Below are 21,595 nucleotides of genomic sequence, written 5' to 3'. Positions count from 1 at the left end.
TTTTTGAATTCAGCGCTGAGTACCTGGAAGGGATGTCATGACATCACTTCCGGGTTTTTACATGGAGACCCTGTCAGAGCCGAATGCGGCTTTGATCGGGTCTTCTCTTCGGCAGCCATGCAGGCTGGTTGCCTCGGACTCCCAGTGGGACGGGAGACCCGGGTGAGCCGCGGGAGGGGGGAGGGACGTCCCCTCCTGCTCCTTGTAATGACAGCCGAGGGGCTTCTCAGCCGCATCGGTTGTCATTACAAGACAGCTGACCATTGGCTATGGATGCCGGTACCGGGGTGATGCCTCTAGCTGCAGGCATCACTCCGGTACAAGTACTTTCCCGAAATATCAGCAATATCGGTAACCTCAGGGGCCGATTCCGATATATCAGGGAAAGTGCAGATCGGCCCTTGATAATCGGTCAATCCCTACTTCTAATCCAGCGGTCTCTCCTCAAACACAGTTGCCTGTTCATACCTATGGGTATCCGTATAGATGAATCCACAGAAAAGACACAATGGCGCTAAGAAATTGCTGAGACCAAGAGATGCGTCAGTACTAAATACTCTTCATGATCCTTCATTGTGTTATCAGATATGCTTTAGCAATGCAGCCCTCTTCAGATTTGTGAATCTTTCTAACAAACAAAAGAGGGTGCAGAGGCCTAGCGCACAACCTGGTAGAAAGCGTCTTAAAAGTAAAAAGTTCCAGAATCATACTTCCAAAATGCCAAAGACAAACAAACCAGCATTGATCCAGACATATTCATGCTCTGAGGAAGAGGGATAATCCCTCAAAACGCGTTAGAATTCAAGTCTGAATGATGTCTGGGTCTTGGTGATATGCATCTACATCCTGTAATATATTACATTTTTGGGTTTGGGTACACTTAATGTTCTTTAATAAATCAACCCACTGCCTTGAATGCAGCCCTCCTTGAATAATCCTTGCCTCCCCACCTCCGATCCAGCAATCTTTCTCCGACATGGTCCTGGAAACGTTCTCGTACAGTTCATGCACTCTCTGGCCACATTAATTCCCATGGGTAAGCCACACTCCATGGGAGTGCTGGAGGCCACCATTAGTACAGCTACAGTATACATAATGAGAAACAAAAGGGTGCAGAGGCATAGTGCATTGCCTAATATCAAATATTATAAAGGTAAAAAGTGCCAAAATCATACTCACAAAATTTCAGATGCAAACAAGGGTTGAATGAACAGGACCCAAGTGACAGGAAGGTTAGAATGTAGAAGCATATCACCAAGATCCAGACCTCTTGATGCTCTGAGTAAGAGGGCTCTTCCCTCGAAACAAGTCAACATGCACTTCTGAATAATGCCACAATCATTCCTATTGGTAAGCTGAACTCCAAGGGACTGCTGGAGGTCACCATGAGTAGAACTACCTATAATGAGATAGAAACAAAAGGGAGCAAAGGCCTAGCGCATTACCTGGTAGCAAGTTTAATAAACATAAAAAATGCCAAACTAATATTCCCAAAATGCCAGAGGCAAAGAAACGTTGTATGAACAAGACCCAAGTGACTGGAAGGTCAAGAGTCAAGAGTCAAGATGCAGATGCATATCACCAGACATCACCTAGATGTGCATGCTGACATGTTTCGAGGGCCGAGCCCTCTTCCTCAGAGCATTAAGATGTCTGGGTCTTGGTAATGCACCTCTACATGCTGACCTTCTTGTCACTGCTGTTCATTGTAATTAAGGATCAAACGATTATCGGCAAACCAATATATCAGGGACCGATATGCACTTTCCCCGATATATCGGAATTGGCCCTGGAGGTTACCGATATTGCAGATATTTCGGGAAAGTGCTTGTACCGGAGTGATGCCTGCAGCTAGAGGCATCACCCCGGTACCGGCATCCATAGCCGAAGGGCGGCTGTCTTGTAATGACAACCAATGAGGCTGAGAAGCCACTTGGCTGTCATTAGGAGTGGGAGGGGACGTTCCCCCCCTCCCCCCCCCGGCACTCCTACTGCCTTCCATGGCTCACCTGGGTCTCCCGTCCCACCGGGAGACCCAGGCATCCTACCTGCACTGCCGCCAACATTCGGGTCTCCATGTAAAAAACCCAGTGTTTTGAATGCTTTTAAGTGCAGAGGAGGGGTTTGGGGTCTTTTAGACCCCCAGATCCCTCCACAAGGGAAAAATAAAAAACATTTTTTTTACATGTCCGAAAACATCGGCCGACACCGATATCCGATGTCCAAAATATCGGTATCCGCATTAAAAAAAAAAACGATATCGGTCAATCACTAATTGTAATCACCCCTGTCAGTGGTAAATGGTTTGTCTCGACCCTCTTAACTGCTACATCTGTAGGACAGCTTGTTCTGTTGAAAAACAACAGACTTACTGGCAGGATCACCCTATGAAAATAAAAGGGATGAAAGCCTAAAAAAAAGAACTAATGCAGCCATCACATGTAAGAATTTAATAAGCTGCAATATATTAAATGTTTATTTTTGGGTTTAATACTGCTTTGCAGGGCATACTGGAAGCGAATACATGTAGGGAGTTTATTTCTCTGAAGTATGGACAGCATTCTCCTTCCCTTTAAATCGGTCCCTGTTAGCATTACGTGTCTGTCCCAGCAAGGCCGCACATATAATATGTTTTATGGCCGAGCAGCCACCTCATCATAGGCAGGCCTCACTATATTGTATTTTACATCCTCAGCCTGCAGGACGGGAGTGACATCAGCAGAGACTCCGCCAACACGGCCAGACGTCGTCCAAAGTGCAAAATACCAAATACAGGCAGGAGAGAGGGAAGAGGTTTAAAGAGACGATGACTTCATATAAAAAGGGCAACATTCGCCCAACAGCTAACACATAGACAAGAACTGCATTCTCTGCCAGAGATTTGTATTGCATTTACTCCAGCAGCCCCCCTCCCCCCTCCCCTCACCGGGATCTGTGGCTGTATAGCAAGCATAGGGGGGTGACAGTGCTTTTCTGTGGACTTTGTGTTTTATACCTTAGTGGGGACACCAGCACTGAGCTTTAGTTCAGATAAGGGGTCTCCAGACAGTCAGGCCCGCTGCATGTTTTTTTTTCTGGCCCTCTGATGTAAGGTGGACTCTCTTGTAAGGGGAGCACTCTGATGAGAACTCTCATGCAAGAGGAGAACTTTGATGTAAGAGGTCTCTGATTGGGACTGTCATGTAAACAAGACTGATGTGGATTTTGATGTGAAGGGGGGACTCTGATGGGGACTTTCACGTAAGGGGGGGAACTCTGATAAGAACTCTCATGTAAGGGGGAAACTCTAAAGAGTACTCTCATGTAAGGGAGAGACTCTAATGTAAGGAGTACTTTGATTTAAGATGTTTCTGATTGGGACTGTCATGTAAGGGGGGACTCTGTTTGGGTCTTGGTGTGAAGGGGGACTTTGATGGGGACTCAGATTGGTACTGTGATGTGTGGGGAAACTCTCATGTAAGGGGGGGGCTGTGATGTAAGAGGGCTCTGCTTGGGACCCTAATGGGAAACTATAATATGAGAAGGGACTCTGATGGGGACTGTTATGTAAGGGGGGGGGACTCTAATTTAAGAAGAACATGTAAGGGGAGACTCTGATGGGGATTTTGATGTGAAGGAGGACTCTGATAAGAACTCTCATGTAAGGGGGAAACTCGGATGGGGACTCTAATGTAAGAGGTCTCTGATTGGGACTGTCATGTAAGGGGGGACTCTGAAGGGGCTTTTTATGTGAAGGGGAACTCTGGTGTGGCTCCCATGTAGGGGGGGGGGGCTGTGATGGGGACTCTCATGCAAGGTGGGGGTCTAATGTAAGGGGGACTATGATTGGGACTGTCATGTAAGGGGGGTAACTCTGATGTGGGGGGGAACTCGCGTGTGAGGAGGTGGGGGGGGGGGGGGTGAGCTGTGATGTAAGGGGGCTCTGCTTGAGACTCTTATGTAATGAGAAGCTCTGATATGAGGAGGAACTCTGATGGGGACTGTTATGTAAGGGGGGACTCTAATTTAAAATGGACTCTGATATAAGGGGGCTCTGATTGAGACTCTCATGTAAGGGGAGCTTTTCATGTAAGGGTGGCTCTGATGGGGTAAGGGTGGGTTGGATCACTGGCTTAAATTCCTGCTCTCCCGGAACCTCCAGCAATAAGCACAGGGTGGGTTGGATCACTGGCTTGAATTCACGTTCTCCCTGAACCTCCAGCAATAAGCACAGGGTGGGTTGGATTACTGGCTTAAATTCCCACCCTCCTGGAACCTCCAGCAATAAGCACAGGGTGGGTTGGATCACTGGCTTAAATTCCCGCTCTCCCGGAACCTCCAGCAATAAGCACAGGTTGGGTTGGATTACTGGCTTAAATTCCCGCTCTCCCGGAACCTCCAGCAATAAGCACAGGTTGGGTTGGATTACTGGCTTAAATTCCCGCTCTCCCGGAACCTCCAGCAATAAGCACAGGTTGGGTTGGATTACTGGCTTAAATTCCCGCTCTCCCGGAACCTCCAGCAATAAGCACAGGTTGGGTTGGATCACTGGCTTAAATTCCCGCCCGCCTGGAACCTCCAGCAATAAGCACTGGGTGGGTTGGATCACTGGCTTAAATTCCCGCCCTCCCGGAACCTCCAGCAATAAGCACAGGATAGGTTGGATCACTGGCTTAAATTCCCGGAACCTCCAGCAATAAGCACAGGGTGGGTTGGATCACTGGCTTAAATTCCCGCCCTCCCAGAACCTCCAGCAATAAGCACAGGGTGGGTTGGATTACTGGCTTAAATTCCAGCCCTCCCGGAACCTCCAGCAAAAAGCACAGGTTGGGTCGGGTCACTGGCTTAAATTCCCGCTCTCCCGAAACCTCCAGCAATAAGCACAGGTTGGGTTGGATTACTGGCTTAAATTCCTGCTCTCCCGGAACCTCCAGCAATAAGCACAGGGTGAGTTGGATCACTGGCTTAAATTCCCGCTCTCCCGAAACCTCCAGCAATAAGCACAGGTTGGGTTGGATTACTGGCTTAAATTCCAGCCCTCCCGGAACCTCCAGCAATAAGCACAGGGTGGGTTGGGTCACTGGCTTAAATTCCTGCTCTCCCGGAACCTCCAGCAATAAGCACAGGGTGGGTTGGATCACTGGCTTAAATTCCCGCTCTCCCGGAACTTCCAGCAATAAGCACAGGTTGGGTTGGCTCACTGGCTTAAATTCCTTCTCTCCCGGAACCTCCAGCAATAAGCACTGGGTGGGTTGGATCACTGGCTTAAATTCCCGCTCTCCCGGAACCTCCAGCAATAAGCACAGGTTGAGTTGGATTACTGGCTTAAATTCCCGCCCTCCCGGAACCTCCAGCAATAAGCACAGGGTGGGTTGGATCACTGGCCTAAATTCCCGCTCTCCCGGAACCTCCAGCAATAAGCACAGGGTGGGTTGGATTACTGGCTTAAATTCCCGCCCTTCCGGAACCTCCAGCAATAAGCACAGGGTGGGATGGATTACTGGCTTAAATTCCCACCCTCCTGGAACCTCCAGCAATAAGCACTGGGTGGGTTGGATCACTGGCTTAAATTCCCGCTCTCCCGGAACCTCCAGCAATAAGCACAGGTTGGGTTGGATTACTGGCCTAAATTCCCGCTCTCCCGGAACCTCCAGCAATAAGCACAGGTTGGGTTGGATTACTGGCTTAAATTCCCGCTCTCCCGGAACCTCCAGCAATAAGCACAGGTTGGGTTGGATTACTGGCTTAAATTCCCGCTCTCCCGGAACCTCCAGCAATAAGCACAGGTTGGGTTGGATCACTGGCTTAAATTCCCGCCCGCCTGGAACCTCCAGCAATAAGCACTGGGTGGGTTGGATCACTGGCTTAAATTCCCGCCCTCCCGGAACCTCCAGCAATAAGCACAGGATGGGTTGGATCACTGGCTTAAATTCCCGGAACCTCCAGCAATAAGCACAGGGTGGGTTGGATCATTAGCCTAAATTCCCACTCTCCCGGAACCTCCAGCAATAAGCACAGGGTGGGTTGGATCACTGGCTTAAATTCCCGCCCTCCCGGAACCTCCAGCAATAAGCACAGGGTGGGTTGGATTACTGGCTTAAATTCCAGCCCTCCCGCAACCTCCAGCAATAAGCACAGGGTGGGTTGGATCACTGGCTTAAATTCCAGCCCTCCCGCAACCTCCAGCAATAAGCACAGGTTGGGTCGGGTCACTGGCTTAAATTCCCGCTCTCCCGAAAACCTCCAGCAATAAGCACAGGTTGGGTTGGATTACTGGCTTAAATTCCTGCTCTCCCGGAACCTCCAGCAATAAGCACAGGGTGAGTTGGATCACTGGCTTAAATTCCCGCTCTCCCGAAACCTCCAGCAATAAGCACAGGTTGGGTTGGATTACTGGCTTAAATTCCAGCCCTCCCGGAACCTCCAGCAATAAGCACAGGGTGGGTTGGGTCACTGGCTTAAATTCCTGCTCTCCCGAAACCTCCAGCAATAAGCACAGGGTGGGTTGGATCACTGGCTTAAATTCCCGCTCTCCCGGAACTTCCAGCAATAAGCACAGGTTGGGTTGGGTCACTGGCTTAAATTCCTGCTCTCCCGGAACCTCCAGCAATAAGCACTGGGTGGGTTGGATTACTGGCTTAAATTCCCGCCCTCCCGGAACCTCCAGCAATAAGCACAGGGTGGGTTGGATCACTGGCCTAAATTCCCGCTCTCCCGGAACCTCCAGCAATAAGCACAGGTTGGGTTGGGTCACTGGCTTAAATTCCCGCTCTCCCGGAACCTCCAGCAATAAGCACAGGTTGGGTTGGGTCACTGGCTTAAATTCCTGCTCTCCCGGAACCTCCAGCAATAAGCACAGGTTGGGTTGGATTACTGGCTTAAATTCCCGCCCTCCCGGAACCTCCAGCAATAAGCACAGGGTGGGTTGGATCACTGGCCTAAATTCCCGCTCTCCCGGAACCTCCAGCAATAAGCACAGGGTGGGTTGGATTACTGGCTTAAATTCCCGCCCTCCCGGAACCTCCAGCAATAAGCACAGGGTGGGTTGGATCACTGGCTTAAATTCCCGCCCTCCTGGAACCTCCAGCAATAAGCACTGGGTGGGTTTGATCACTGGCTTAAATTCCCGCCCTCCCGGAACCTCCAGCAATAAGCACAGGGTGGGTTGGATCACTGGCTTAAATTCCCGGAACCTCCAGCAATAAGCACAGGGTGGGTTTGATCATTAGCCTAAATTCCCACTCTCCCGGAACCTCCAGCAATAAGCGCAGGGTGGGTTGGATCACTGGCTTAAATTCCCGCCCTCCCGGAACCTCCAGCAATAAGCACAGGGTGGGTTGGATCACTGGCTTAAATTCCAGTTCTCCCGGAACCTCCAGCAATAAGCACTGGGTGGGTTGGATCACTGGCCTAAATTCCCGCTCTCCCGGAAACCTCCAGCAATAAGTACAAGGTTGGTTGGATCACTGGCTTAAATTCCCGCTCTCCCGAAAACCTCCAGCAATAACCACTGGGTGGGTTGGATCACTGGCTTAAATTCCCGCTCTCCCGGAACCTCCAGCAATAAGCACAGGTTGGGTTGGATTACTGGCTTAAATTCCCGCCCTCCCGGAACCTCCAGCAATAAGCACAGGGTGGGTTGGATCACTGGCCTAAATTCCCGCTCTCCCGGAACCTCCAGCAATAAGCACAGGGTGGGTTGGATTACTGGCTTAAATTCCCGCCCTCCTGGAACCTCCAGCAATAAGCACAAGGTGGGTTGGATCACTGGCTTAAATTCCCGCCCTCCTGGAACCTCCAGCAATAAGCACTGGGTGGGTTGGATCACTGGCTTAAATTCCCGCCCTCCCGGAACCTCCAGCAATAAGCACAGGGTGGGTTGGATCACTGGCTTAAATTCCCGGAACCTCCAGCAATAAGCACAGGGTGGGTTTGATCATTAGCCTAAATTCCCGCCCTCCCGGAACCTCCAATAATAAGCACAGGGTGGGTTGGATTACTGGCTTAAATTCCAGCCCTCCCGGAACTTCCAGCAATAAGCACAGGTTGGGTTGGGTCACTGGCTTAAATTCCTGCTCTCCCGGAACCTCCAGCAATAAGCACAGGGTGGGTTGGATCACTGACCTCAATTCCCGCTCTCCCGGAAACCTCCAGCAATAAGTACAAGGTTGGTTGCATCACTGGCTTAAATTCCCGCTCTCCCGGAACCTCCAGCAATAAGTACAAGGTTGGTTGGATCACTGGCTTAAATTCCCGCTCTCCCGGAACCTCCAGCAATAAGTACAAGGTTGGTTGGATCACTGGCTTAAATTCCCACCCTCCCGAAAACCTCCAGCAATAAGCACAGGGTGGGTTGGATCACTGGCCTAAATTCCCGCCCTCCCGGAACCTCCAGCAATAAGCACAGGGTGGGTTGGATCACTGGCTTAAATTCCCGCTCTCCCGGAACCTCCAGCAATAAGCACAGGGTGGGTTGGATCACTGGCTTAAATTCCAGTTCTCCCGGAACCTCCAGCAGTAAGCACAGGGTGGGTTGGATCACTGGCTTAAATTCCCACCCTCCCGGAACCTCCAGCAATAAGCACAGGGTGGGTTGGATCACTGTCCTAAATTCCCGCCCTCCCGGAACCTCCAGCAATAAGCACAGGGTGGGTTGGATCACTGGCTTAAATTCCCGCTCTCCCGGAACCTCCAGCAATAAGCACAGGGTGGGTTGGGTCACTGGCCTAAATTCCCGCCCTCCCGGAACCTCCAGCAATAAGCACAGGTTGGGTTGGATCACTGTTGTAATGACAACTGATGTGTCTGAGAAGCCGATTGGCTGTCATTACAAGGAGCGGTAGGGGACGTTCCGCCGCCTTCCGTGGCTTGCCCGGATCTCCCGTCCCACCGGGAGACCCAGGCAACCAGCCTGCACGGCTGCAAAAGAGAAGACCCGATCAAAGCCGCAATCGGGTCTCCATGCAAAAACCCGGAAGTGATGTCATGACATCACTTCCGGGTACTCAGCACCAAATTCAAAAAAATGACCGCTTTCAAAACAGCCAAACTTGGCGTTTTGAATGCTTTTAAGTGCAGAGGAGGGGTTTGGGGTCTTTTTAGACCCCCAGATCCCTCCACAAGAATACCTGTCAAAAAAAAAAAAAACAAAACATACTGATATGCATTGGCCAAAATATTGGTATCGGCAATAAAAAAACGATATCGGTCGATCACTAATTTAAAGAATAACTCCGAATTTGTTGAGAAAAAAAAAAAAAACCCTCCCCGTCTGGGTGATCTTTGTACATTGCAGGGATTGTAACAAACTTACCTTGTCTTACCTTTTTATTTCTAAATAGCGGTTTGTTTCTCTGTGTCCATGTGAATGGGAGTGATTTTATAATTTCCAATCAGCTGCTGCACTTGCAGGGTTCTAATGAGGAAAGTGGCAGGGTCTGCATCCCTTTAGACGTGATTTCCCTTTGGGGAGGATCTCACTAAAATGACATTTTTGTTGCAGGGGATGCCCACAATCTGACTTGTATTTTAGTGCAGACTTCTGGGAAAATCAGTGAGCCAATCACTCAAGCAGAAAATGATGTTTCTGGGTGGTTCTGTATACCATCTGTGTACAGACCGCTTCCAGGCGGCCATATTGCATTTTACAGAAAATGTCAGCGCTGCAGATTGATAAGGAAAGGTCATTTTTAAAAACATTCAATTACAATATGACCTGTGTCACACTTGTATACGCTGTATTGTTGTTATTATTTTGTTACATTGAATGCGCTATATATATATATTTTTTTAATTTTCTATTTTTTCCCCACAATGGTGGAGTTACCCTTTAACTATTTCCTACACTACTCAAAACTAAATTTTTGGCTATAGATAATGGCTCTGACATCACAATATACCCCACCCCCCATTATTCCGAGCACTTTGCTGCTATGTGTGTGACCACCCTTATCGCTTAAAAGCTTGCTGGTCCTGAAACGCATTGGACATGACTGTGTGTGTAACTCTGCCTGAATGGAGAAGCACTGCGTGGAATGATGGCCGCTCACCAGTATGCATGCCCCTAACTTGCCCGAAGTATGTGTTCCTGGGAGCTTCTAATCCAGCTATTGTCTTTTTTAGCAAATCCAATATTCAGGAGTGAAGGTGAGTTCTCTAATAGCGGTGAAGTCCTTTTCCAGTTTTGAATTTGGTGTGCTCTGGACTGTGTAACCCTGCCCCCCCCCCCCTTTTCCATTCTTTTTTAGGAATTTGATATTGTTGGATGAAAACACAAAATAACTGTTTAATTAGCTTTTGACTCTTTAGTTTTAAGCAGCTTTTGCTTGTACAGGCTCTTGAAATATCTATTGTGTTAGTGACCAGGGGGTAGGGCGAGTGTAGGGTGTTAGTGATCAGGGGGTCAGTGTAGGGTGTTAGTGATCAGGGGGTCAGTGTAGGGTGTTAGTGATCAGGGGGTCAGTGTAGGGTGTTAGTGATCAGGGGGTCAGTGTAGGGTGTTAGTGATCAGGGGGTCAGTGTAGGGTGTTAGTGATCAGGGGGTCAGTGTAGGGTGTTAGTGATCAGGGGGTCAGTGTAGGGTGTTAGTGATCAGGGGGTCAGTGTAGGGTGTTAGTGATCAGGGGGTCAGTGTGGGGTGTTAGTGATTAGGGGGTCAGTGTAGGGTGTTAGTGATTAGGGGGTCAGTGTAGGGTGTTAGTGATCAGGGGGTTAGTGTAGGGTGTTAGTGATCAGGGGGGTCAGTGTAGGGTGTTAGTGATCAGGGGGTCAGTGTAGGGTGTTAGTGATCAGGGGGTCAGTGTAGGGTGTTAGTGGCAAGGGGGGGGGGTAGTGTAGGGTGTTAGTCACCAGAGGGGTAGGGAGGGTGCAGGGTGATAGTGACCAGGGGGTAGGCAGGATGTAGGGTGTTAATGACCTGAGGGAGGGTGTAGGGCGTTAGTGACCAAGGGGTAGGGAGGGTGTAGGGTGTTAATGGCTGGGAGGTTGGGTAGTGTAGAGGGTTAGTCACCGAGGGGCTAGGAAGGGTGTAAGGTGATAGTGACTGGTGGGGGTTAGGGAGGGTGTAGGATGTTAGTGACTGGTCGGGGTTAGGGAGGGTGTAAAGTGATAGTGACTGCTGGGGGTTAGGGAGGGTGTAAGGTGATAGTGACCCATGAGGTTAGGGAGAGTGTAAGGTGATAGTAACCGGTGGGGGTTAAGGAAGGTGTAGGGTGATAGTGATCAAGGGGTGGGGAGGGTGTAGATGTCAGTGACCAGGGGGAGGGTTGTAGGATGTTAGTGACCAGGGGGTAGGGAGGGTGAAGGGCGTTAGTGAGCTGGATGTAGGGAGGGTGTAGGGTGTTAGTGGCTGGGGGATGGGTAGTATAGGGTGTTTGTCACGGGGGGGCAAGGGCAGGTGTAGGGTGATGGTGACTGGTGGGGGGTTAGGGAGGGTGTAGGGTGATAGTGACTGGTGGGGGGTTAGGGAGGGTGTAAGGTGATGGTGACCGGTGGGGGGTTAGGGAGGGTGTAAGGTGTTGGTGATCGGTGGGGGGGTTAGGGAGGGTGTAAGGTGTTGGTGACCGGTGGGGGGGTTAGGGAGGGTGTAGGGTGATAGTGACCGGTGGGGGGGTTAGGGAGGGTGTAGGGTGATAGTGACCGGTGGGGGGGGTTAGGGAGGGTGTAAGGTGGTGATCGGTGGGGGGTTAGGGAGGGTGTAAGGTGTCGGTGACCGGTGGGGGGTTAGGGAGGGTGTAAGGTGTTGGTGACCGGTGGGGGGTTAGGGAGGGTGTAAGGTGTTGGTGACCGGTGGGGGGGGTTAGGGAGGGTGTAAGGTGTCGGTGACCGGTGGGGGGTTAGGGAGGGTGTAAGGTGTTGGTGACCGGTGGGGGGTTAGGGAGGGTGTAAGGTGTTGGTGACCGGTGGGGGGGGTTAGGGAGGGTGTAAGGTGGTGATCGGTGGGGGGTTAGGGAGGGTGTAAGGTGTTGGTGACCGGTGGGGGGTTAGGAAGGGTTTAAGGTGTCGGTGACCATGGGTGTAGAGAGGGTGTAGGGAGGCAGTGACTGAGGGGGGGGGGGGTTGCTATTTAGGGTGTCCACTTTTTAATTTTTTCTCGGAAAAGGTGAACAAACCTTTTAAAGCTTAACTTCAGAAAAGTAAAAACTCAGGGGCGTAACTACAGGGGTTGCAGGGGTTGCAATCGCTACCGGGCCCCATGCTCCAGGGGGCCCGGTAGCAAACCAGTGGGTGAACTTCCAGGATCGCAAAGGTCACACTTGCAACCGGACCCTGGCATTGCACCACTGTGGGGAGGCCCCAAGATTGCAGGAAGGGGGCCCACTGCAGAACTTGTGAAAGAATCCTGCTGCGGGACCGTAATAAAAGGCCATGCAATGAGTGTAAAGAGCCCCAGGATAAGTGGGAAGAGCCCTGGGCTTGAAGGTAAGGGCCCCGGCCAGGGGTCTGGGGGGCCCTTCATGGTTTCTTGCATCAGGGCCCTGAAGGTTCTAGTTACGCCTCTGTAAAAACTGCTAATTTATGTCTAGGCAGATTGGATAAAGCAGTTTAGCTTACCTGATCCCCCGCTCCTGCAGCCTCCTCTTCTCTGCACTATGGCAGAGGGATGCCCCTGCTGTTATCTAGACCAATGCAGGGAACTTAGCCCTGCTTTGGATTTGAAGACGCCGAGGGACAGTTCATTGTTGGGGCATAGGGGCGTGCTGTTTGTCGGGGGAGCAGAGAACCGGGTAAGTAAAAATCCTTTTACTGTCCCCCTGGACATAATCACGCAGGTATCCCGTGCAGTGTCATTTTTCCTGGAATGGGGCTTTAGACATTGACTTGCTGGATTGGGGACATTGGATTCAATGGAATGTTGACAGCTGTAGACACATTCGATGCAATGGGCATTAAAATATATCCAACTAAATGCTGTAGATACTTCAAAAGCCTGTACATGCATAGGGTTTAAAAAAAACAATTAGCCATTATTCACTGCCATCCTTGCCTTAGAACAGAGGTCTTCAAACTATGGCCCTCCAGTTGTTCAGGAACTACAATTCCCATCATGCCTAGTCATGTCTGTGAATGTCAGAGTTTTACAATGCCTCCTGGGAATGTGTAGTTCCACAACAGCTGGAGGGCCGTAGTTCGAGGATCCTTGCCTTAGAATATCAAATTGGTTTGAAAGGTGAATCACACTTCAAGTGACCTTTATAGCTTACATTAAGGTTGAATAAACCAGAACTCAACCTGCAGTCGGGGAACTAGTGGCTGCCAAGGCATGCTGAGCCCTGTAGTTCCCCGGGAGCCGGAGAGCCGTTGTGTGACCATGCCTCATTAGACTGTTGCTCATTGTTTGACTGTGATCCCCGACAATAGCGGGGTGCCCGTTGTTTGTACAGCTCTCTAACTGCTACGTTTGTGTTTGTGCAGACGCTCGCCGCTCTTCCTGACCAGGACTCCTTCTATGACGTCACCGACTGTCTGGAGCAGCAGGGGATGGAGAAGCTGATCCAGCGACACATGAACAGCAAGGGGACGGACCCCGATCTCAAGCAGCGGCTGGCTATCTATGAGGTCAGTGCAAGGCTTTGCCATAATCGCGTTCCCCCCCCCCCCCCCTCCACAGGAAAAGGGCTGACAGCTGAGTAATATCCCCGAGCTGTGATTTCCTCCTGAGTTCCGGGACGTGTCGGACGTTGTCTCTTCCAGATGTCTGGATTTCTGTCCGTCACAACATCCAGCGGCTTCTCGTCTCCCCCAGGAAGCCGTCTTCATTCTTTACCGGCAGCGGCACGTGAGGGATTAGGTGCTGTCAGTAATGAGCCTGCGGAGCTGTCTGCTGACAGATCACATCCCTTCCAGACATACATTTTTCTCATGTTTAATGTTACTACAGGAGCCAAACTGTAATAATTATTTAACATTGTTTTGTAAGTTGTACATCCCCTTCATTTCAACAATAATCTTCCTAAGAGATTATGGGGCTGATCTACTAAACCTCGAGAGTGTAATACCTGGTGCAGCTCTGCATAGAAACCAATCAGATTCCAGGTTTTATTGTCCAAGCTTAATCGCTTCTTGCCCTCGCTATAGCGGAAAGATGGGTACCCTTTGCCGGGAGGGCGGACATGGAAGTCCTCCCGTAAATTGCCGAGTTCATGGGACTCAACTGATCACAGATCAGGGTGAAGGGCCAATGACAGCGGCCCGTTACCACGTCATCAACTGTCAGCCAATGACAGCTAATTACAGGATGTAAACACAAGCCGGTTATCTGCTTTCCTTTCCTCACAGTGGCAGTGTGAGGAGAGAGGAAGAAAGCCGATAACTGGCTTCAATTAAAGGGACATTGGTCCCATCGGTGCCCACCAGTGCAGCCAATCGGTGCCCACCAGAGCAGCCAATCGGTGCCCACCAGAGCAGCCAATCGGTGCCCACCAGAGCAGCCAATCGGTGCCCACCAGTGCAGCCAATCGGTGCCCACCAGTGCAGCCAATCGGTGCCCACCAGTGCAGCCAATCGGTGCCCACCAGTGCAGCCAATCGGTGCCCACCAGTGCAGCCAATCGGTGCCCACCAGTGCAGCCAATCGGTGCCCACCAGTGCAGCCAATCGGTGCCCACCAGTGCAGCCAATCGGTGCCCACCAGTGCAGCCAATCGGTGCCCACCAGTGCAGCCAATCAATGCCTCATCAGTATCACCTATCAATGCTGCCTGTCAGTGCTTCCTATCAGTGCCACCTCTCAGTACCCTTCAGTGCTGCCTATCGAAGCCCATTAGTGCCACCTATCAGTGCAGCCTCATCAGCGCGTCCTCATTAGTGTCCACAAAAATCATAAAAATTTGGTGCAGTGTTGCATGATCGCGCAATTGCCGTTCAGGGTGTGACAGCGCTGAAAGCTGAAAATTGCCCTGTGCAGAAAGGGGGAAAAAGTGCCGGTAGGCAAGTGGTTAATCAAACAAGCTGAAGTTAGAAGCTGATTGGCTACCATGCAGAGCTGCACCAGATTTTTCACTCTCCAGTTTTAGTAAATCATCCCCTATATGTGTATTTAGAAGTACTTCTGACCCCTTTCATCTTCATTCTTTTAGCACATGCAAAGGTGTGCCAAAGGTCTCTGCATAGCCTTCAGGTCCTGGCTGAGCCCTTTGGCACATCTGCCCACATGGACTAACAAGAACAAGGTTTTGCACGTGTCACAGGGCTCACTTGAGACCTGAAGCCCTGCGGCACATCTGCACATGTGCCTTATTCAGGAAATGAGGTGGGGGCACGCAAATGTCATTCTCACCTAGGCAATCAGTGCAGAAGTGCTGGTAAGAAAAGAAACGGCCGCACATCCAGGATTGACGGGAATTCGGAGCAGCAGATTGGCATCAAAGTGCGGGAGAACCTTCAGCTCAGTTTCAACAGGCCTATGGTGAACATTTTATGAAGAAATCCAGGACAAAGGCGGTTTAACCCCTTGCTGACCGCGCTATAGGCGAATGATAGCTACACTCTACCATGTGATAAGCTTTGTCCAATCACAGCTAATCACAAATGTAAACAGAAGTCGGTTATCGCCATTCGTTTCCTCATGCTGACGGCATTGAAGAGAGGAGAGCCCTGGTCTGATGAGTCACGATTTCAGCTGCAACATTCAGATGGGAGGGTCAGAATTTGGCGTAAACAACATGAAAGCATGGATCCATCCCGCCTTGTATCACCGGTTCAGGCTGGTGGTGTAATGGTGCAGGGGATATTTTTTGGCACACTTTGGGCCCCTTAGTACCAATTGAGCAGCGTTTAAATGCCACGACCTACCTGAGTATTGTTGCTGCCCATGTCCATCCCTTTATGACTACAGTGTCCCCATCTTCTGATGGCTCCTTCCAGCAGGATAATGCACCATGTCACAAAGCTCCAATCATCTCACCACTGAGGTCACTGTACTCCAATGGCCTCCACACTCAACAGATCCGGTCACTGTACTCCAATGGCCTCCACACTCACCACATCTCATCCAATAGAGCACCTTTGGGATGTGGTGGAACTGGAGATTGGCATCATAGATGTGCAGCTGACAAATCTGCAGCAACTGTGTGATGCCATCATGTCACTATGGAGCAAAATCTCTGAGGAACGTTTCCAACACCTTGTTGAATCTATGCCACGAAGAATGAAGGCAAAAGGGGGTCCAACCCGGTACTAGCAAGGTAGACCTAATAAAGTGGGCGGTGAGTGTACATTGGTCCAAAGTGGACCAAGAACTGTGCAATAAAATCCCTACCTAGAGCGCAGTGTTAACGTATTTTAGGCATATTATTTATCGGTAAAAGCCTTTCTTGTGTGGACATCCAAAAGTCGGAAGACTGCTGCTGGGTGCCGCCATCTTGGATTGAATCTCAGCAGTCTCAGCAGACCCACAGCTGTCACTCAAGTACTCTATAGCAATCATTTTCAAACAAACTTTACGTCAGAGGTTGCCTAGGGGTTTACCATACTGTGGCCGATTGACCTTGATGGTGTCTACATAGTTCTGGGTCCAATTCCACTTTGGCAGAGCCAGCGGCATGACACCAATGATTTTTTTGGCTGAATAGAATCCATTCATTTTAAAAGTAATGATTTGATTGGTCGTTGTATATACATTGTGCCAGAAGATAGCGATGTCCGTTTCAAGTCATAATAGTGAAAACAGGTGCTTGCGTCACAACAGGTCCGTCTTGTGGATAATGAAGATTGACGGCGGCTGCGGGTGATGATCCCTGACAGCTCCTTTGTCAGTTTCTGCTCGGATTACAGAAGGATCGCGCTCTTCTATCTTCCGTTCACCCCCAGGGGGGTCTTATTTAAACCTGTTTAACAATTGCAAAACAAGGTATGGATTTGTACATTCTGTACATCAAATGAGAAGACGACAGCTTGATTTAGAGCCCGTTTACACCACAGTTACCGCATGGCCGCTGAGGTTTGCTGTGGAGGTGCGTTGTTAGAATGCATTGCTGACAAAGATTAGAGGGATGGCCCTGCTGATCTCATAAACCATTATGCTTGGCTGACTGTACAGTGCAGGGGTCCAGGGTTCAGTTCCCACCAAGGAAAGTTCTTGCATGGGGTTTGTACACCCTCCATGCATTTGCCAGGGTTTCCTCTATATAATCTAGTACTGGTACTCGGTGCTGATTGCAACTTCTTCACTGCTTGCAACTACAGTGATTATCCCCATCAAGTCATGTTTTCAGCTTTTCTGAGTTAATCCCTACACTGCCCACTGCCTCCAGGACTTTTCAAGAGCCTCTCCCATCCTCTGGAACTCCCTGCCCCAGTATGTCCGGTCAGCTCCTACCCTGTCCACCTTTAGGAGATCCTTGAAAACACACTTATTCAGGGAAGCCTACCCCACCTCCACCTAAAATCTGTACTTGAGTCCTCTCCCTTACAGCCACTACCTTTTGTACCACCTGCCCCTCCCTTTAGAGTGTAAGCTTCATGAGCAGGGCCCTCCTATTCCTTTTGTATTGAACTGTATTGTAAATTGTGCTGTCCCTCTTTTCATCGTAAAGCAGTGGTCCTCAACCCTGGCCTACAGGGCCCACTAACAGGCCAGATTTTAGGTATTACCTTGGGGAGAAGCAGAATAGAATACTGCAATCACTGAGCAGCAAATGATATCACCTGGGATGTATTTCAGTTATGTTGCAAACCTGGCCTGTTAGTGGGCCCTGTAGGCCAGGGTTGAGGACCACTGTCGTAAAGCACTGCGTAAACTGTTGGCGCTATATAAATCCTGTATAATAATAATTTTAATAGATGATATTGTTATGCTATAGTCTTTTATAACGGAGATTGATGCGGGCCCCTTTGTAATTGTTTCCGGAGCTTGCAGGACAGTTCTGAATTGTCTCAGTTAAAGTGTTTGTTACCCCAAAAAAAAAAAAAAAAAATGGATTCTATTCCTTTGAAGCGTTATACAGCACAGTGTTTGTGCTGTGTAAATTGGCCCCTTCTATCACCTGAAAAACCTGGCTGATCCTGCCTGGTTCCTGCCTCCCCCCTGTAAACTCACCACATACCATGGCTGCTGAGCCCTGACACCCGCATCCGTCATCTGCAGCTCTCCTGTCCTCCTTTCCCCCCTCCCTCCCTGCATTTCAGCTAGTGACAGCGCCCGCCCCCTCCCCTCCCCTCCTGCTGCCGAAATTACTTTTAATATTTTATATAATCCTCTGTGAAGAATAATGCTGTGTGCCCCAGTGTCTGTGTTTTATTAAAAAAATGCTGTTCTATACCCGAATTCAGAGTGCCGCACAGCACTCACGTGACCGGCCGCCTCTCTCCTCCTCTCTTCCTCTTCTCCTCCTCTCTTCCTCTTCTCCTCCTCTTCTTCCTCTTCTCCTCCTCTTCTTCCTCTTCTCCTCCTCTTCTTCCTCTTCTCCTCCTCTTCTTCCTCTTCTCTTCCTCTTCTTCCTCTTCTCCTCCTCTTCTTCCTCTTCTCCTCCTCTTCTTCCTCTTCTCCTCCTCTTCTTCCTCTTCTCCTCCTCTCCTCCTCCTCCTTTCCTCCTCTCTTCCTATTCTCCTCCCCTCCGAACTGATGTCAGCGGGGGTTTCTCGGCCCCTCCCGCTCTAGCGGTCAGATCAGGAGAGGGGAGAGGCGGCCGGTTACGTGAGCGCCGAGCGGCACTCTTAAATCAGGTACAGAACAGCATTTTTTTTTTTCTATAAAACACAGATACTGGAGCGCAGAGCATTATTAACCACAGAAGGTTATATGAAGATATGACAGTGGCTTAACCACTTACAGTAGAACCAAAGTCACAATACTCATTCCCAACAGTCCGACGCCAGGGGTCCCAACGGCGCCGGCATCTTCTCACCTGCTTCTTCCAGGTGCCAGTCTTCAGCTAGAAACCACAAAAAAATCAGCAGGAAAATAATAGTTGAAGAGAGGAGGGGACTAAAACTGATTTGAGTAAACTAAGAGTTAATAAGGGGTTAAATAAAGAAACATTTTATATATATATATATATATATATATATATATATATATATATATATATATATATATATATATACACAGTATCTCACAAATGTGAGTACACCCCTCACACATGTAAATATTTTGTTTATATCTTTGCATGTAGCAACACTGAAGAAATGACACTTTGCTACAATGTAAAGTAGTGAGTGTACAGCTTGTATAACAGTGTAAATTTGCTGTCCCCTCAAAATAACTCAACACACAGCCATTAATGTCTAAACCGCTGGCAACAAAAGTGAGTACACCCCTAAGTGATAATGTACAAATTGGGCTCAATTAGCCATTTTCCCTCCCCGGTGTCATGTGACTCGTTAGTGTTACAAGGTCTCAGGTGTGAATGGGGAGCAGGTGTGTTAAATTTGGTGTTATCGCTCTCACTCTCTCATACTGGTCACTGGAAGTTTAACATGGCACCTCATGGCAAAGAACTCTCTGAGGATCTAAAAAAAAAGAACTGTTGCTCTACATAAAGATGGCCTAGGCTATAAGAAGATTGCCAAGACCCTGAAACTGAGCTGCAGCACGGTGGCCAAGGCCATACAGCGGTTTACCAGGACAGGTTCCACTCAGAACAGGCCTCGCCATGGTCGACCAAGGAAGTTGAGTGCACATGCTCAGCGTCATATCCAGAGGTTGTCTTTGGGAAATAGACGTATGAGTGCTGCCAGCATTGCTGCAGAGGTTGAAGGGGTGGGGGGGTGGGGGGGGGGGGTCAGCCTGTCAGTGCTCAGACCAAACGCCGCACACTGCATCAAATTGGTCTGCATGGCTGTCATCCCAGAAGGAAGCCTCTTCTAAAGATGATGCACAAGAAAGCTTGCAAACAGTTTGCTGAAGACAAGCAGACTAAGGACATGGATTACCGGAACCATGTCCTGTGGTCTGATGAGACCAAGATAAACTTATTTGGTTCAGATGGTGTCTGCGGACTCCGGCTGTATTACTGCCCGGAGCTGCGTGATGTCACTCCTGCGCATGCCCGTGGGTGTCGCCGGTCACGGCACAGGGCTCTGAAGAAACGGCACGGTGCAAGTTTATATGGGCTTATTATAGGCTTACCTATAGGTACAAGTTATAAGGGTGGGTTTACAACCACTTCAAGGCAATCTAGCCTTTACCTCTATAGCTTAGCTTCAAATGACTGAAAGAGGTCGATGTGTACACCAACCCAATCCTGTAGCACTAACAGCGACAAATCGCCAGGGACCCTAGTCGTTAAAAAGGTAAGTGCAAAATCGCCCATCTCACATTGTCCTTTACAAAGTTTGTGTCATTGTCTGTTTTGCTGGTTTCCTATATTTTCTTTTAGACTCTCTGCACCGTATCAGACCTCAAAGTACTGTTTGTCTTTGCCGCGATTTCCTCTTCCAGTCTTCCGCTCTGCTCTCTGTTTGTCTTTGGACAGATAAGGATGAAGTCGATCCTTTTAAGTCAATAACGGAAGGTGGATAGCAGGAAGGTGGAAATCGGGAATTCGCTGGCCGCAGTCTGTACTGTTACTCGCTGGCTGCAGGGGACCTGGGAGTGTTTGTTTTTACTATTTCTGGTGCTACTGTCATTTTGGAACTTATACATTTATTATTGTCAGACAAATGTCAAAGGATTCGTATCTTGCTTCATGTCAGTCTGTAACGAGTGAAGCCAGATCAGCCTTTGTTAATCAGATTAAAAACGCCAAACTAATTTTGTTTTTTAAAATAGTTTATTGAACATTTAGAAAAGTACAAAAAAACAGTACAGTGCAAAGTAAGCCAAAAGTGAGAATAGAAATGTTGCGACATGAAAACACGGCTATATAGAATTCACCTAAAAAAAAAAGAAGAGAATAATAAGGCATCCTGGAAACAAGAATTGAAAAATACAGCATATATAAGGTCATATATATAGAAATATCCCAGCTGTAAGCAAAATCTGGGGTTTTGGAGCGGGTGAATCATTCTGGTTGAACAGACAAGAACTCACTGCTCAAGGTGGTGTAATTGCCTGATGACTCACACAGGTGCATGCCCCGGCTCTCCTCCGTGAAAACTTGATAAAGGAAAAGGAATTGGCAGCACTCCAGGTTGAGTCAAAATCCAGATTTATTGACTGGACATCCAAATTATGACAATCGTAACAAGGTAGACGCGTTTCACACACTGACTGTGTGCTTAATCATTAATAATGATTAAGCACACAGTCAGTGTGTGAAACGCGTCTACCTTGTCACGATTGTCATAATTTGGATGTCCAGTCAATAAATCTGGATTTTGAATCACGCTGGGATCCGACACCCCCAACGGGGAACTTTCTGTGTCGGAGATCAGAGGATGGACACCAGCCAATAAAAGAATGCCCAGGTATTAAGGGGCCTTATTAGGGGTACCAGCAGGTATTGCAAAGGAGGGAGTGATGACCTTTGCAAACGTTCCAGGGATGTCTGGGGGGGAGGAGAGGGAAGGGGAAGTGTGGAGGGGAGAAGAAAGAGGAATAGGAAGACAGAGGGAGAGACTATATATATATAATTTTTTTTTTTTTTTTTTACATTAAAACTTTACTAAATTCATTCTGCCATTGGCAAGTGATTGATGGTGGAAAATGAATGGTTTTGGCACCTTTTGTTTAACCAC

At 49.1% G+C, this 21,595-nt stretch overlaps 1 protein-coding gene across 6 annotated transcripts in view; it reads left to right on the top strand.

The window, feature by feature from the left end:
• The window catches only part of FHOD1 (formin homology 2 domain containing 1), a 246,311-nt gene that overhangs the window by 164,070 nt on the left and 60,646 nt on the right, over positions 1–21,595 (top strand). For 4 of the 6 annotated variants that reach the window (XM_082270034.1, XM_082270032.1, XM_082270036.1 and 1 more), the window contains exons 9-10: positions 10,102–10,125; positions 13,393–13,536. In XM_082270034.1, coding sequence (XP_082126160.1) covers positions 10,102–10,125; positions 13,393–13,536 — 168 coding nt within the window. The remainder of the gene's footprint in view (positions 1–10,101; positions 10,126–13,392; positions 13,537–21,595) is intronic. The other 2 variants (XM_082270033.1, XM_082270037.1) reach the window with 1 other exon arrangement.

This window comes from Pelophylax lessonae (assembly GCF_965119305.1).
Source record: "Pelophylax lessonae genome assembly, chromosome: 10".
Taxonomy (NCBI): domain Eukaryota; kingdom Metazoa; phylum Chordata; class Amphibia; order Anura; family Ranidae; genus Pelophylax; species Pelophylax lessonae.
This window is presented reverse-complemented; position numbering and strand designations above follow the sequence as displayed.